Source organism: Terrapene carolina, unplaced genomic scaffold (assembly GCF_002925995.2).
Source record: "Terrapene carolina triunguis isolate 2854851 unplaced genomic scaffold, T_m_triunguis-2.0 Scaffold641, whole genome shotgun sequence".
Lineage (NCBI taxonomy): Eukaryota > Metazoa > Chordata > Testudines > Emydidae > Terrapene > Terrapene triunguis.
This window is the reverse complement of record NW_020664992.1, coordinates 1,908,516-1,926,095: the sequence shown is the minus strand read 5'-3', so window position 1 is coordinate 1,926,095 and position 17,580 is coordinate 1,908,516. Positions and strand designations below refer to the sequence as shown.

Below are 17,580 nucleotides of genomic sequence, written 5' to 3'. Positions count from 1 at the left end.
GGCTATTAATGTAGAATAATTAGAGATGGATAATTGTAAACTCCTCTCTAGGGCAAGGCCTAGAGCACCTCCAATAATTAATAGCAGGATACTTGTGCAAAAATAATTGCACTATTGATACACTGGGAAGTCTTTAACTATTAAAAAAAAATCAAATAAAGCTTCTGGGTTTTTGCAGTTGATCAGGAGTGAATTGGTATGACAGGCAGAGGGCTCCATGACTTAACTGTTACTGTAATTGACTGATACTGAACTAATGCCAAAAAGGGTAGGGGTTAAAGGGCTTTGATTGCTGACAAGTTGACATTCATTGCTTTGAGCAGATTGTGAATGCCCATGTGTTCGTTTATTTTGAAATGGCATTGATTCTTTTCACTTCAGGTGGTATTCGCCTGGAGCTCAAAACAAAAGAATTCTGTCATTGTCATGTGTATCATCTCTTTTGTATAGAATCTGCTATCTCTCGGTTAGATTTCTCACCTTTTCTTTGTTCATACAACAATAGCTCAAATATGCTCTCATCTGAAGGTCTGCTCCCCAGTGTTAATCACTGGAGTGACTTACTGCTACAGTAAATATTTTAAATACAGCGGCGATGGAAATGGACACAGTGTGCTGTTACCAACCTAATACATTGACGCAAGCAATATAAGCAAAAATCCTGTTTTGGCCTTACATTTTGAAACTGTCATAGGCAGCTGAGGGGTGCCTGACTAGACAGCTGTTTGATAGAAATTTCTCTTCCATTTGATGAGGTGACAGTCAACTCTTATCATTATTGTATTAATGAAGAAATATAGAATGGCATGTCTGGGTTTAACCCAGACTAATCCTTATAAGCGGGGATCCATCGAGCAGATCTTGCAAGCTTGACTCAAGGCATATTCTGGTGAAGTCTTTGGCCCTGAGGAAGTTGGGGTATGTGGGCTCCTTTCACACCTTCTAGCCACTTCTCATCACAGATTTGCTCTTGGCTTGGAGTTCAGGGTGCGGCAACCAAGACCAATAGCAGTAATTCCATAAGCAGCTCTGTATGCAGTGATGTGGCCCTTTACCCCTTGTGCCTGTCACTTTACATGCATGTTTATTTTGGAAAATGTTTAATTGGGGGGAAAATGTCTGGAGAGACTGTGCATGGTCCTGCTGCACTAATTGATGTGCTTCTCAAGGCAGGGGAGCGAGCCAGAGCATTGGGAGAAACTAGGGCCAGATATCATGTCACTAATTAAGGTGGAATTCGCTACTGCCATTCTGACAGTCTTGTGGTTCTTTATGGGCCCAGTCCAGCAGTCCCTACTCTGGCAAATCTCTCACTGACTTCAGTGAGATTTACACATGCATAAGCAATGCAGGATCAGTCTCTTAGTTTAAAAGGTTCTGATGTTTGCCCCCTCTGATGGCATGAAGAGAATTGATTTTTTTCGTCTGCAGAAGAAAATTATAACAACCCTCAGCACTTAATTAGTGCATTACATTCTTAAAGCACTTTTCAAATGTTAACTAATGCTCAGGCACATCACTCTGTAAGATGTTATCCCCATTTCACAGATGTGGGGGAAACTGAGGCACAGAGCTACAGTGATGTGCTGCAGCAAGTCAGTACCAGAATTTGGGAGACCCTTTCTCCTATCCTTGTGCCCAGTCCACTATGCCACACTGCCTCTGGGAGTTGCCTCCCTGTTTGAGGTAGAACAACAACGTTATTCCTTTGAGAAACTCATTTTCCTAGTGTAACAGCCATTTTTGCAAAAATTAACATACTGGAGCGATGGTCCTGGATTTACTCGCTGCTCTGCATTTGCTGACAGCTGCTAGGTTGGCTATGCAGAATCTTATTGTAACAGACGTCACAGTTCATACGTATTAAAGGCTTGTCTGCATGGGGCTATTTGGGAAAGTTAAGGCAGATCAACTGAAGTTATGAAGTCACCTTTAGTAGGATTGGCCTTAGCTTTCCTGAGTGTGCCTGTGTAGACATGACCCCAGAAATGCTACTTGTGAATGCTGCATGGACCAAAATAGAGGGAGGGGTAAATTCATGTTTATACCACAGCCTGTGACTTGAAAAGGAACGGCTAGTCTGAGCCACAAACAGTCCTGTGAAATGAAAAGGGGCCTAACTGCTTTGTGGGTGTGGGGCTGACCCTTGGACCTCCCATTGCTGAGGCAGAGCTGAGCCTTCGGCGGAGGCTGAATGCTTTTGTAGGACATTTAAAAAGTACACTGCAGCTGTGATAAACGTGCACCATAGGGGATGAGAGAACGACTGCGTCTTTCAGTTCTCCTTCCATCTGTGGAGACGAGTATCCACCAGAAGGCTCCAAGCCACTGAGTGAGCCTTGTTTGGCTTGATTTGGCCTTCGCCTTTATAGGAGCTTGCTATTCGCTTGGATTGCTTATGTCTCATTGGCGTTAATCACCTCCCACTTGGTAGATACTGGAAAGGGAAAGGTTATCACGGATGTCATTTGCGAAATGTGCACCCTTGCAGGAAGGGTAAAAGAGGCAGTTCAGATAAGGGACGTTGAAAATTCTCTAAGAGAACAGGAAGCACATGTTCACTTGAGGGTAGAATGAACACAGCTGAATTTAGGTTGGCATGGTGGTAAAAAATTGGGGCCTAGTGGGGTATGTCCTGATGCCCATTATTCTGGATGCGGTCAAGTGAGATGCACTGTCAGCAGTGCAAGGGACACAAGAAAAACTGGTGTGATATCATAGTAATCTGTATGTCGGAAAGTCCTCTTCTGCTGGGAGGATAACTGGAAGCCTCTGGATCCACGTGATGACCCAGTGATATTGGATTTATTTCCATTAGTGGGTGACATGGATTTCTAAATACACATAAGCAAGGCAAATCCATTACATGGCTTAATGGGGTTTTCCTCTAGTATTATCCCTGTCAGTTGCAATATTTTGCAGAGCTCTTTAATAAACATGCTTATTGTTAGCATTAGAAGACCTGTAGATCACACGTAGCACCTCATGCATCACTTGAGTGTCGTGAGCTAGGATATATTTGCCTCCTTGCTTAATTTAATGAGCTGCTGTCCTCCTCAGATCGCTGCAAACCTGGCAAAGCATATACAGCTCTTTGGCTCAGGGAGTGCAAATGCAGGAAAACCTTGTTGCCAAAATTAGCAACTCTTGCAGCCAGACACACTGTTGGCGGACTGTTTTCTTGCTATTTGAGATGATGCATTATGTAATCCATTCCTAAGGATAGGACAAAAGAATCTTCTCCTTATGTATAAAGGAAATGATATTCACCAAGCCCTGATTTACTGTCAGAACCTTTGTCTGCTTCAGGTAGAGTTCTTACCCCCTCCTCACGTTAATAAGAAACTACATTATTGGGGATTGTCATGTAGACTTAGGTTATGCGTGCATTTAAAGGCTTGCAAATCTTTCATTGGCAGTCTTTTTGGGGAACAAGGAATTCTGCAAACAAAACAGATGTCTGAATCTATCAGAATTTTTGCCGCCTCATGTTTCAAAATAATTCTTCTGCTCTATCGCCCCTGATCTTTATTCTTTATTTTGGTCTTCTCTCCCTTCCCCTTGCAGCATGTGCTTTTCCTTTAGGACTCTGATTTGATCCCATATTTCTGCAACGTCTCTTAGTGAGAGAGAACACAGAGTGCATATTAGTTTGCATGCAGTTAATATTCCTTGAATTGCCTGATAGTCCTTGTATCACATAAAAGTCTGAAAGTTAATGAACTAGTCCAAAATATTCCTTGTGAAAATTGCTGGAGGATTGGGTATGCAGGAGTAACGTTTAATGAACATAGATCCTGTTATTTTATGGCCATGGATTATTGTGTTTGTATATTTTTGGTTTGTGTGTTTGCCAGATTAGGAGCAAGGCAGAGTTTATCAAAGCTCTCAAATGCAAAAACAGAAAGCAAAAAAGAATTGCTCTAAAATTTGGACGATATTTTAAAATGCAAACTACTTTGTTTCAGGGGGGAAATAATCTTTTGTTCTGCACAAAGGCTTTACTTTCTCACTCTCTGAAGTATACAAGAACATAGTCAAATTACCCTGAGTGCAGCTGACACTAACCACCTGTAGGTAAACAGCAAACAAATGAGGAAAGCCCTTACTATGGGCCCAGTGCTAAAAGGAATTACATGAGTGGGTGTAGATGGCCCTCAGTTCCTCAGAGCCTGAGGCCTCTGGGAAGAATAATGTAATGGTTAGGGTTACCATATTTTAAGTGTCCAAAAAGAGGACACACCACAGGGCCCCGGCCCCGCCCCAACTCCGCCCCCTGCCCCAGCCCCGCCCCTTCCCGGTCCCACCCCAACTCCGCCCCCTCCCCTGAACGCTTCGCCCCCTCCTCCTCCCCCTCCCCTGCTTCCCGCGAACATTTGATTAGCGGGAAGCCTGAAGCAGGCAGGCAGCGGGTAAGCTGGGGATGGGGGGCGCGAGGAGGCGCGGCCCAGTCCAGCCCCCCCAGCCGAGCAGCTCCCTCTGGTGGCCGGCCGGCTCAGGCCAAGAGGCTCTGGCCTTGGCGTCTCCCTCTCGGCTCGGGCCCTGGGGCGCCGGCCCCTGGCCGAACACCGCCGGCCCCCGGCCGAGCACTGCCCGGCCCTGCACTGCTGGGCCCCCGGCCGAGCACCGCCGGCCTCTCCCTCCCTATTTTCCCGGACATGTCCGGCTTTTTGGGATTTCCTCCCGGATGGGGATTTGAGGCCCAAAAAGCCGGATGTGTCCGGGAAAATCCAGACGTATGGTAACCCTAGTAATGGTGAGCACAGAACACTGGTTTGGAGGGGTCGGAAAGCATATGAAATGGAGTCTTGAGTGAGCTAAAATATCCACCCCTTCCTCCCTCTTTACCAGAGATAGACTTAGCTTTCCATTGCCTACCGTTACAAGGATCACTACTAGATAGGCACAGAAAAGACCAGTTAGAAATCAATCTCCTCCAGCTGCCAGGGCAGGACAGAGTATCCTGCTAGAGGCAGTATGGGAGGTGTGCTCTGTGCACAAGATGTAAGCAGACAGAGTTCCTGCCCCAAGGAGCTTATACCCCAGATACGCAGACGACGTGAGATGCAATGGGGGACACAGACGGCACTCCCCTAGTATCCTTTTATGCCTATAGTGGTGACAACTTTTGCTGGTCTTTGCTTTTTGTATGCCTTATGGAAGAAGTAAGTCTCCCAGAGGATTATGAATGGAGAGTGGGATAAGGCGGATGTTCGACATGTAGGGTAGAATGGAGAAAGGCCAAAATTTTATGTCCAATGAGTTTTTAGTCTTCCAGGTGTGGAGGGGAAGGAGCAATAATTACAGACTGAACCCGATGCAACATGTCTGCTACTGAAAAAGGGCTCACACCCTGCATTCAGGAAATGGTGCCCAAGCTGACCTGCAGACCCCCATACAGACATTTGCTTTTCACACTGTTTTTATAGGTTTATAGCTGGACAGTACTGCATCATTTTAAGGAATAGCCAGTCAAACATTAACACTTGTTCAATTCTTTACACAGACAAGCAGGCTAACCTGCTAGTCTGCTCCTTAGTTTGTTCTTTTGTCAAATGAATCCTACTTGTCTCTGGCTTTATTACTAATGTAAGTATCCCTCTTGGCTGTTGTGGCATTGTTATTGATCACATATGAATTTTTTTATTGTCTCATCTATAAAATCACTTTATAGCTAGTGTCCCTTCCCCTTACTGAGAGGGAGGGAGTGGGGGAGCAGCATGTTCAGCTAGCATCAAATGGCAATTAAAACATCAACTGCATCCTATAAAACCCATATAAAATACAACCATCATGGTGCCTGTGTGTATCCAGGTCCTGCCAGCAGAAACTGCAGCTTGTAGCAGGATTATTCTGAAGGGAATGCTAAATAAAGTCATCTAACATCTGCCAAGCTTAGCTCACTTCTGCTGCTTTGTCAGAGAGCTTTGTAACTGTATATGATGTACTATAAATATGTACTTCTTCCCAGATCTCTGAATCCTGCGTATGTGCTTTATATTAATTTGTACTCATACACATTCTTATATAACAATATTGAAACAAAGAGCTAGATCTTGAGGTTTCATGTCAGTTAGGGATACATTTGATCCCTGTGTAAATGAACTGTCATGACTACACTGTGATGTGCTGTGGAATAAACAAAGCTTTTGCATCTTGGAAGCAAGAAATTAAAGTGTATTCAATAGTTAATTTTAAAGAATAGTGTATAATTGTGCTGCTGACATCTAGTGGTTACTTACAGTCCTAAATAAATTGTCAAGTGAACAGGAAGGTTTAAACTGCGTTGTTAGTTGTTGAAGTTGTCTCTTCATTGGCTCTGAATAAAACCTCCCTGTTCATGACAAAGACACAAACATGGATGAGTCTTAAGCAAAAGTGCAGTTCTTCAGTCTGTCATTTAATGTAATTTGTATCGTGGACAAGAGGAGCTTGTTCAGATGGGTACACGAGGAAGATGCCTTTGACTGTCATTGGCATTGAAATTGCTTATTTATTTCTTTAAGCCCAGATGATGTGCTTGGCACTGTACAAAGCATAAAAAGACAGTCTGTGCCTGAGGAGCTTACAATGTAAGACTCTGGGTCTGTGTTTATAATGGTCCACGTCACAGATCCTTCTACGACTGTAGAGTCCCAATGGGGCTTCCCAGGGGTGTAAGAATCTATCACATGGATCCAATGTAAGGACTGGGCACTATAAAACAATGACTTTTATTTGGAAGGCTGGTAATGCACAGGTGCATGTGTTGCTTTGGCGCTAATAAGGTTTGCAGCATATTCTACTTATTCTAATTGATTAAATTTTCTCCAGTAATTATTCTCCCACTGGTATTCCAGGTTTTTCAATATTTTCAGTGTTTAAATGTTTTTAAATCCATAATGTTTGCAGCTGGTGCTTTGTGAAAGATATCAAAGTAACAGTGCAGAAGGGTTTAAAAATCCTCCAGTGTGATTCAGCACAGGCAGCAATAGTCCAAGCTTCCTCGCCAGTGTATCTCCATCTTGAAATGGAGGCTCCTCTTCTAGGGCCACAAGGGGTGAGTTCAGTCTTGATGGCACCCTTAATAAAACAAGCTGTATAGGGACAGTTCTTAGCTGGGAGTGTCTGGTGTGTACCACCCGGGAACTGAGAACTAGGCAAACCACCAGGCTCATTATACACAAGCCATTGAAAACACATCAGATGGTAAAAACTTTTGAAGGCTACCAGCCTGGGCTGGAGAGTAACAGACTTGGGTCACTGTCCCTGTTAAGTAGCATTCAGCTATGTTTTCAAAATGGTGAAATTCCCGTTTGGTGACAGTGCTGATATTAGTACACACAATCCATTGTTGCAGCTGTTTTGTTACTTGTTTTGAATTGTAAATTATCTGAACATTTTACATCAAGGATCTCCAAGCAGTTTACAGACATACATGTTAATTAAAGTAGCCTTGTGGCCCCTGAGATGCAGCGGAATGCTCTGACCCGCTTTTGCAAATTGGTAGACTTGAAGCATGTTAGGTACAGAAGTTGCACAGATTCATAGATTCTAGGACTGGAAGAGACCTTGAGAGGTCATCGAGTCCAATCCCCTGCCCTCATGGCAGGACCAAATACTGTCTAGACCATCCCTGATAGACATTTATCTAACCTACTCTTAAATATCTCCAGAGATGGAGATTCCACAACCTCCCTAGGCAATTTATTCCAGTGTTTAACCACCCTGACAGTTAGGAACTTTTTCCTAATGTCCAACCTAGACCTCCCTTGCTGCAGTTTAAGCCCATTGCTTCTTGTTCTATCCTTAGAGGCTAAGGTGAACAAGTTTTCTCCCTCCTCCTTATGACACCCTTTTAGATACCTGAAAACTGCTATCATGTCCCCTCTCAGTCTTCTCTTTTCCAAACTAAACAAACCCAATTCTTTCAGCCTTCCTTCATAGGTCATGTTCTCCAGACCTTTAATCATTCTTGTTGCTCTCCAATTTCTCCACATCTTTCTTGAAATGCAGATTTAAATCCAGCTCTTGGCTCCTAGTCCTGTACCTTTACCCCAAATCCATACTCCTCCCTTCCCAGTCTGCTTATTGATTATTGATGCTCTTAGCTTCTACGCCCAGCAAGTGGTTAAGTGAAAATAAGACTTGCCCCTTCAGTTAGCCCTTTCATTTGAGATGCTCAGGATGCACCATGCACTTATTTAAGCCTCCTGCCCCTCCTCTTATTTGGGAATGTGAGTGTCCACGCAAGGAGTTATACTGGTATGACTATAGCAATATAGTTCTGCCGATAAACTTTCCTGTATAGACAAGCTCTAGGTTCATACCACATCCTTAACCATGGTTTTGAAGTGCCGGTGAGGGGATACACAAATATACTGTCACTAAGGTGCTGGTCTGCAATATGATAGGTAATAAGTGTCTTGGCTGCCTCGTCAGTTTCATCATTGCCATTAACTAGTTTGTGAAATTGGACAAGTCACTTACCCTCTCTCGGTCTCATTTTCCCCAGATGTACATTGAAAACTTGTCTACCTCATGGTATGAGGAGTAGGGGGTGTGTTGAAGCTTTTATGTTTGTAAATTGCTTCAGAATCCTAAGATGAAAGGCATTACTGAAGTATGATCTGTCATGGCACTCATTTGGTAACTCTTGTTTTATTTCTGGTAACGTAAATTTCTGGATGGAGGCTATACCTGAGTCCTTATTTTAACTTATATAAAACTTATTTTATACTGTTTAGTAACAAAAATTAAAGTTGTGGATGAGTGACCCCAACATTTTTGCCACTCCTTAACTTTGATACGTTCCAAAACTTTCATATCCAAATTCTGCAGACACTGACTGAAGTACCATGTTACAAATAAATGTTATCTTTTGGGATTTCCAGCTAATTTTGGAATCATGTTATTTACTTACTAAAGCAGTTTGATCTATTCTTGTAAATCCTCCTCTGTTCATGCAACATTGATCTGATACCCTCTCTGACTATTAATTAGTAGCTAAAACGACAGAAGAAGACTGTAATTACAGCACCGCATTCATAGACTGTTCAGTCTTGAGTAATTATGTTGGCACGTTCATGAGCAATATATATGCTTGACGTGCAAATTATATACCCTGATTGTAGTTCTGGGCAAAAGGGGTCAAATAAGGAACTGCTATTGAAATGTACTGTCTTGCACTTGCATATGATCCTTTATAATCCCCGTTGTACACATGGGGGAACCGAGGCACACAGAGGTGAGGTGACTTGCCCGTGATCTCACGGTGGGTCAATGGTAGGAGAAGGACTAAAACCCAGGATTCCTGATTCCCTGGGTGAAATCCTAGCCTCATTAAAATCAATGGCAAAGCTCCCATAGACTTCAGTGGAACCAGAATTTCTCCCCCAGTTTCATTCTGTAAACACTGAACATTTTCAAGTCCTTCATGTTAATTCAAACCGTTTTGCTCTTTTTTAGTTCTACAAGACAAGCTGTCTTTGTAAAAGAATCAATTTCCTTCCTGTTTACTGTATGTGACCTATCAATAAAAATAGTTTGTTTCGATCGCTTGTTCTTCACTTAGACTGCGTTCAGCTATTTTTAAAGAGGTTTTTTTCCCCCCTAAAGGAAGGATGCAATGCTGTGTTTAAAGCTCTTTCGTGACACATTTGCTTGCAGTGGAAAGTTTTTCTCTTGTAAAATTGCAGGACTTATGCTGGAGAATTTAATGAATTATAGATAACATGCTGTAATTAGGACTTTTATTTAGCTAGTTTCTTCACTAATAACTGAAACCATTTTCTTTAAGTGTTATGAAAATTATGATAATAAAATGGTTGCAATAGATCAGGCTGTCTTGTATATAATTCTCTTCCAAAATTCATTCTTTAGATATCTGTCTTGGTGGAGAACTGTGTTTTTTTGTTTGTTTTGTTTGTTTGTTTGTTCCCTCCCTCCCTCCCCCCCCAAGAAGCAGATTTAAATCTCAAGGGAGAGATGTATAATTTTTAAAAAGCACAAGGATATAGTACTGCTGGAACCAGGCTAAACTGCTCTTTACAGATCATGCTACACCAGTGTAACTCATGGCCTATACTAGGGGTTTGCACCAGTGGCTAAATCCCAGTTTAGACAAGACCTTAAACATGCTTATTGAACAGCTCAGCAGGCAATCTTTAATTTCAGGAGCACACTGTGCTGAACCTGTTTATTCCCTGCGGATAATTTAGCAGGTAACAATGGATTTTTAATGTTGTCCAAAAGCAGGTGGCTTTGGGTTGTTGTTTTTTTTTTTTAAAGCTCTGAAAGAATTGTGGATTTGTTTTCCAGGGGTTGATCCAGCATTACAAAAGGAACCCAGAAATCAGACACCTGCTCCAGCAGCAACTTCAGCACCATCCTCATCCAAGTATCACCGAGCTCGATCTGGAGGAGCCAGAGATGAACGCTATCGGTCTGGTAAGGATATAACAATCACGCATCAGTCAGTGGGAGAATACAGGTCACATGATCTGAGCGATTCAGCCAGTTAGTGGTCTGATTGCTGAAAGTCCTGTCTTGCTTATAGTGTGTCTAGAAACCAGGGGTGCTCAGGGGCCTACGGTTCCTAATGAAAATCAAGGAACAAAGGATGCTGATCAGGGAGAGTAAATGGCTCTTTACTTCATGGGTTCCTGGGTTGAGTTTAGCTGGTTAGCGGAAGAGAACTTCACTTGGCGCTAATCCATTTTAGTGAGTGACAAGAGGCAGATAGGCACACTATAGAAAGACTAAATTAACTGAAATGTCCAGTGCCGCCTCCTGAAGGGAGCTCTTGAGAGTAGCCAGTTCCTCTTCTCCAGCTAGAGGGGGTTCCAGCTCCCCAGCAGGTTCGCTGATTGATCACCAATGATTGGATAATGCCAGAGTTTAGTTTATCTGTAGTGAGGAGTGGGCCCAGGACTGAGCTCCCTTAGGGTATGTCTCCACAGCAATTAGACATCAGCGGTTGGCCCGTGCCAGCTGACTCGGGCTCATGGGGCTTTGGCTAGGGGTCTGTTTAATTGCAGGGTAGATGTTCAGGCTTGGGCTGTAGCCCAAACTCTGGGACCCTCCCACCTCGCAGGGCTCTAGAGCCCGGGCTCCTCCCCAAGCCCACACTTTAATACAACAGCCCTACGAGCCCGAGTCCGTTGGCAAGGCCAGCTGCGGGATTTTAATTGCAGTGTAGAGATATCCATAGAGCCCCTCAGAAGGGTGGCTGAGTGCTTGGAGTTAGCATTGAAATCATTGGCAAAGTAGTGTTGGGATCACAGGTGCCAACTCCATGGGTGCTCCAGCCCTGGTGCACCCATGGAAAAAAGTAGTGGGTGCTTAGCACTCACTGGCAGCCAGCCCCCCACTCCCCTCCTGCGCCTCCCGCCCGCCGCAATTAGCTGTTTCCGGCGTGCAGGAGGCTCCGGGAGTAAGGAGGAGAAGCGGGGACAGGGCATGCTCAAGGGAGGGGGTGGGGCAGGGGTGGGGACTTGGGAGAAGGGGGCGGGTGGGGGCGGAGCGGGGGAATGAGTGTGCGCACACACACCCTGGGCCCGGAGGAAGCTGGTGCGTATGGTTGGGATTAATTTAGCTGTAGCCACCTACCAGCCAAGGACAAAATTTGCGTTCAGCAGGGCAGAGCTACCAAAGCCCAGTTCAGATCACTGATGTTTAGTTACCTGCAGCTCCCTAGACAAGATTCCACACTCCTGGAATCACAGACTGACAGACACATCTGCCCTGGAGGCTAAGAACTGTTCTCCTTTGTGCTCACATGTTCCAAGCGCCTCAGTCTGACTCCTGTCCTGCTGATTTCCTCTGCTGCTCAGGAGGAAGACGACTGCGGGTGGGGTGTGTGTAGAAGCAGGAGGCAAGTTCCCACTCACAGTCTGAAGCTGGACTTGTTGGTCAGGAAAAATGCACACCCTTGAGCACCTAGCTATGCCCACCTAACCCCCAGTGTAGACGCAGCTAGGTCAATGGAACAGTGCTTCTGTAGACCTAGCTACCATCACCAGGGGAAGTAAGAGTTCCTACACAACAGAAAAACCCCTTCCCTTGCTGTAGTCTGTGTCTGTGCTACAGCTCTGTAGTTATGCCTCTGTGGCACTCATCATGTAGACATGGCCTAATTCACTTCACCATCTGTGTGAAGGGAACATATTTATCTCACCGGGGGATTGTGAAACTTAATTCACTTTTGTAAACTGCTTTGAGCTTCTTGGATGGAAGGCCCTATAAAAGTGAAAAAGTAGCAGCAGCAGCAGTATTTTTTGTGTGGTATTGTGCTGTGATTTATTTAGGTTTCTTAAGGGCTGGTGCCAACAGCTAAATCCACTGATTCAATTGACTGTGTCCCCCACTGCAGGCTTTCCTCTCCCATAATACAGTTCTGATTACCAATCCAGTGATGTATGCCAAGAGAGCTGGCACTGGAGTCCCAAGGTCACTTTGGAACCATTCATGTCTCCAGGATTCCAAAATTCTTTTCCCTGCTACTTTTCTGAAATTATTCCCATAAAAGTACCCCAAAAAGAGTGAAGAATCTCTGACCTCCATCAGAGGATGGGTGAAAACAGTATTTCTCTGGCTTTTGTTTTGTATTTAGATTGATTTGTAGAAAAATAAATGCAAATAAACATTTGACTTATTTTAAAAAATAAGTGCAGCTCTGACAGCTTCTTCTGACCGACATGTCTCTAATTTCCCTTTTATTTTCCTCTGAGGGCAACAAATTCTACAAGGTTTTATTTCTTATTGTGCTGTGGTAAAATATTTGATTCCTAAACTTATGTTTGGTTTGTGGCATTGGGGTGGGACTGTTCCCTTGAATCCATAGGCTGGTTCCCTGGTCTTGCCTTTGAATGATTGCAGTAATTCTTCTGACTTTCTGTGTTAAAACTTCGGGCAGCCCGCTACTGAATGCGCAAAGCAGGGGAGGCTTGTACAGTTAAAGGATCCATTGTATTCTAATGTAAAGTCTAAATGTGTCCGATCTTTTAAAATACTTCGAAGCTGATGAGTTCTATGGAGCATTGGCACCGGTGCGTTTTTATGATTTAACAAGACGTTATGGTATTGCTTGGTGGCCAACCAGTTTGGTAACCGACTGTGCTAGGTGCTGTACAAAGATGATCTAGAAAAAGACAGCCCTCTGCACCAAAGCTCGTAGTCTGAAAGACAAGATGTAACCGTTGGTGAAGACAGGCAAGCAGGTTGGGATGGAAGGTTGGGGGGGGGGAAAGGGTTACAGAAATGCAATTTGCTACAAAATAGTTGCTAGAGAGACAAAGGGGTCTAATGGTTTGTGTAGGATACTTGGAACCAAAGTTCCTGGCTCTTCCACCTGTTTGTTCTGGATTGGCAAATCACTGAACCACTGTTTTATTTTCCACATCAGTAAAATTGAAATGTCATAGGCAGGGTGGCAGAGCTTAATTCACTGTTTATGAAGGTGCTGTGAGGTCTTGGCTAAAAGGCGCGAGGGCAGGGTAGTATGGTGGCTATAATATATGTGAATAACTCCTTTTTAAACTACATAATATATAAAAAATATTCCTACTATGTTTTTAGTTTTGCAAAACTAAGGGTGGTAATTTCCATTTTGCAGATATCCACACAGAGGCAGTTCAAGCAGCACTGGCAAAGCATAAAGAACAGAAGATGGCCCTGCCCATGCCAACTAAAAGACGTTCCACATTTGTACAATCGCCAGCTGATGCCTGCACGCCCCCAGGTTAGGAACACTCTTGCCGGTTGTGGTTCTGAGAGGGGTTGATAAATCTCCTAACAGTTTCCAAGCCAGGAGGCTGAAGTTATGCAAAGATTGTTAAATACCCTGTTGCACTTCTATCTGGTATATAATTTCTAAGGCTCCCTTGTCACATCTTAGTGGCTGGTGATTTGCATATTCAGGGAATGTGTGTTGAGTAACCCTCCCTTGCAGAGCTGATATCTCAGCTGTGCTTTACAATAGGGAGAAATAATTCATCCTCTGAGGCCTTTTAAAGCTCCAGTTGTGAAAGCTGAGGCACTTTCTTGGACTGAGAATTCCGCTTTTACTTCCCGGATCCCTATTTCAGTCTCTTGATCCATAAAAAGTTAAAACAACATTGTGGGCTTGTGTTTTCCTAAGGTTAACACACAGCATTCAAAAGCAGCCACCAGTTTTCCAAAGCTTAGTAATTTACAACGATGCACCTTTCTGAGGCATGGACTCGGAGATTTCTGTGATCCCAGAATACTCAGGGCCTCTTCACTCCCTGCCTACTCATGTGAAGTGGCTATCCTGGGCCTCAGCTATAAAGCTACTCACATAATTTGTTGCAGGTCCTGGTAGGTTTTCATCAAATATTAATGAATAAACTTTTTTCCATTTTTCAAGCAGCTTTGTGCACAAGGTTATGGGTTGTAAATACAGTTGCACAACCTCAGACCATTTGTGCTGATGGCAACAATACCATAACCCCTGGGTGCTACAGTTTCACACATTGCTGTGTAATCTCCGCTCATTCCAGTTTTTATATTTACACCAGTGCAATAAACCTGTTAGTATTAAAAAAAAAAAAACAAAAAAAAAACTGAGACTGCAATTTATATCCTCATGTAGGAATTATCCCAAGTTTATTATTGACTTGGTATATTCCAACTGTGTGTTCATCACTATACAGAACGTAGAATAAGAAACTGGTGTTGCACCAGGTGGCCTACAATTGAATGGATGCTGAGGGCCTGATCTAACTGGGAGAATCCTTTCATTGACTTCTGCCCTTTGGATCTGTCCTTAATACTAATCGTTATTTTCACTCTGCGGAGTCAGTGGGACAACCCAAAGTAATGAACACAAGCCTGCTGCCTCTTTGCAGCATCAGATTTTAAAGGAAGGACCCTATATAACCTTCAAGAGGCTCTTGTATAAAATGAGCCCGTTGGCCCTGGGTAAAAGTCTGTAACTCCAAAATAATCTTACACTTGATGCCCTGTTGTGAATATAATTTCAACTCCTTTACAAAGTGGGTGTTCAGAGCCTTGGTGTGAGAGTAGGTTTGGGGAGTGGATGCATCTTTTTCCAAAGGTGGTGTCACTTTGTACATGCTCCCTTTCTCGGTTTGCTTTTTTTAGTGCTGTGTGGCTTGCTCTTTTCTGAGAGATCTCATCTGAAGGAGCTTCCTGTTGTCAGTCTCTGGATAGGTATTACCCTTCATTAAACCTGCCACGCTCCTGCCGCTATGCCTGTAAAATTCACAATCTTTAAACCCTCAAAAACCTAACCAGGGTCTGGCAGCTGGGAGCAGTTAACGAACCGTACTTTGTTGGGTTTTTTTGTTATATTTTTGGACAAATGCACAAATTGTACTTTGTGCGGCAGGGGAATTTAAAGTGTTTAGCTTGGTCGAAGGCTCCTAAGCTCTTTGTCAGTATATGTGACCTAATTATGTGGATATTCAGATTCTTTCAGACAACTTGAATTACTGCCATCTCGTTTCTCTTTATGGCCTGAAATTATTCACTAATGTCATGAGGTTATTATCTCAGCTTCCCTTTTGCAGGGGTTCTTTGTGCATAGATATTACTCATTCATGTGGATCAACGCATTGACAAAAACCGCAGTATGCACAGCAAGGATTAAAATCCAGCGGGCTTTCCTCTCTGCATTGAACCTTGCTGCATCTGTGCATATGCAGCAAGTGCGATACTACACTCCCGCACCAGGCATGGACAAAAGGAGTGGAATGACCTGGGGAAAAGGAGTGATAAATTATCAAGCACCATCTAACTCCAGCTGGTCTGGTGGCAATGCTTGGTGCTCAATGGCAGGGATCTGTATTTGTGGGCCAGAGCTCAGGAGCTGACTCACAGGCCTTGATGGTAGCTGGGTGTGAAGCAGAAGCAGCGTGTTCACAGCCCCTGGAAGGAAGGGGGATGTTTCTCTGTACAGTCAGTGACCTCCCCTGACTGAACTACTCTGGGGTTTAGCTCTTCTGAAAGACGCCATGTTGCAGGCCAGTGGAGAGAATGAAAAGGAAAGAGTCTAAGGAGCTCAATGTCCCCCTCCCATTTCTCTCTGGAGAGGGAGGAATAGAAGAAACAGTGTACTCACTCAAACAAATTGACAGATTTTTGATAGGCTGTATGAAATTAGTAGGACCTCAGTCCAGTTTCTGGTAGGCGCAGGTATCCATATTGTCAAAAGCTACCACTGCTATCTCTAACGCCCCCTGCAGTCAAAGCAGAGGTATCAAGGACTGAGGATGGATCTCCTCTCTTGCCCCTAGAGTGGGGTTTAGACAGAGGTGTCATCAACTTGTGGGTGAAGCGTCTCAGCTGCTGCCCATGCTGAACCTGGGGTATGACCAGCTAGAAGAAATTAGTCTGCAGGGCTCCCTCACCTTTCATCATCAGCAAGTTAATAGACTTCAGTCTTCTCTGCTAGTTCAGATGCTTGTGTAAGAGTTCCTCCTCCCAACAAGCAGATGGAGACAATGCAGCCTTATACTGTTTGTTTAAGGGTTTAGCACCATGAAAATTTAGGTGAATACTTCCGTTACATAGACACTAGACCAACGACCTTATTTAGCAAGCCACCAATTTTAATAACCATTGCATCTACTAGGACCTTTCAAAAAACTGCAGAAGTGAACATGAAGACGATGCTGATGTGCACAGGAAGGAAGGCAGTCTGAGCTGGTGTAGAGGGTCTCAAACAATATTAAGAGGGAATATTTTTCCATGTAGCTTTTTATATAGCATCAGCAGTGACTTAGATTTCTGACAACACATTTTCCATACGGTACTAGGGAAGCAAATCTCTTGTGTAGAAAATGACAAGATTCTAAGTGCTCACCATTAAGAGACTTAACACGGAGACTGATAAACCAGATATGTTCTCTAAGTTTACAGAAGTCACTGGGCTGTCACAGAACTCATGGCATTCAGCACCTAAGCACCTGCTTGGAGTTTTTGCAAGAAAGTCTCTCCCATGCACTTGTTTTGGACAGTGCTGTGTTTGATTTTGAGTTTAGATGTGTTCTTTTTAGCGGAACAGGTTACGTACTCTTGTAAAAGAGGCATATAAAGTTAACTTTGCCAATGCCTCAAATTATTTAAGCATAATTTTCATATCACGTGAGACTTTTGCACGGTGAAAACAAACAGGAAGTGTTTTGTTTTTGCAGTAATTCTGTTCTGTTAAACACCAATCTTTGCTGTAAGGGCTGGCTGGAAGAAATCTATTGAATCACATGGCTGTAAAATGTGTATCGGACACTGGCGCAAATGTCAAATACCAAATCCAGTAATGATAATGCGAAGCATTCTGGGCTTTAAATGCTTCATGCTTGATTTTTACATTCAGAGGTTGCTTCTAAAGCTCCTGGAGGATAGTGAATTCCCCAGAATCAAATGGACTTAACATGAAGCTTGTATGAACACTTGTGTATTTGGCAAATGTTGGGATTTTGCATGAGATTGTATCTCCTCTTGTACCAATGGACCATCACTGTTCGTTTAGATCAGGCCCTGCCAAATGCTTCCCTGCACATCACTGATCGATGGCTGACAGGATGCTTATAGCTCCTGCATATTGCACTGTCAGGG

General features: G+C 43.6%; 1 protein-coding gene across 1 annotated transcript in view; it reads left to right on the top strand.

Moving 5' to 3' along the window:
* The first annotated feature begins 10,349 nt into the window (after positions 1–10,349).
* DIP2B (disco interacting protein 2 homolog B) overlaps positions 10,350–17,580 on the top strand; it is a 57,212-nt gene continuing 49,981 nt past the window's right edge. The window contains exons 1-2 of the mRNA XM_024214749.2: positions 10,350–10,428; positions 13,595–13,720. Of these exons, the coding sequence (XP_024070517.2) occupies positions 13,648–13,720 (73 nt within the window). The 5' untranslated portion in view covers positions 10,350–10,428; positions 13,595–13,647. The remainder of the gene's footprint in view (positions 10,429–13,594; positions 13,721–17,580) is intronic.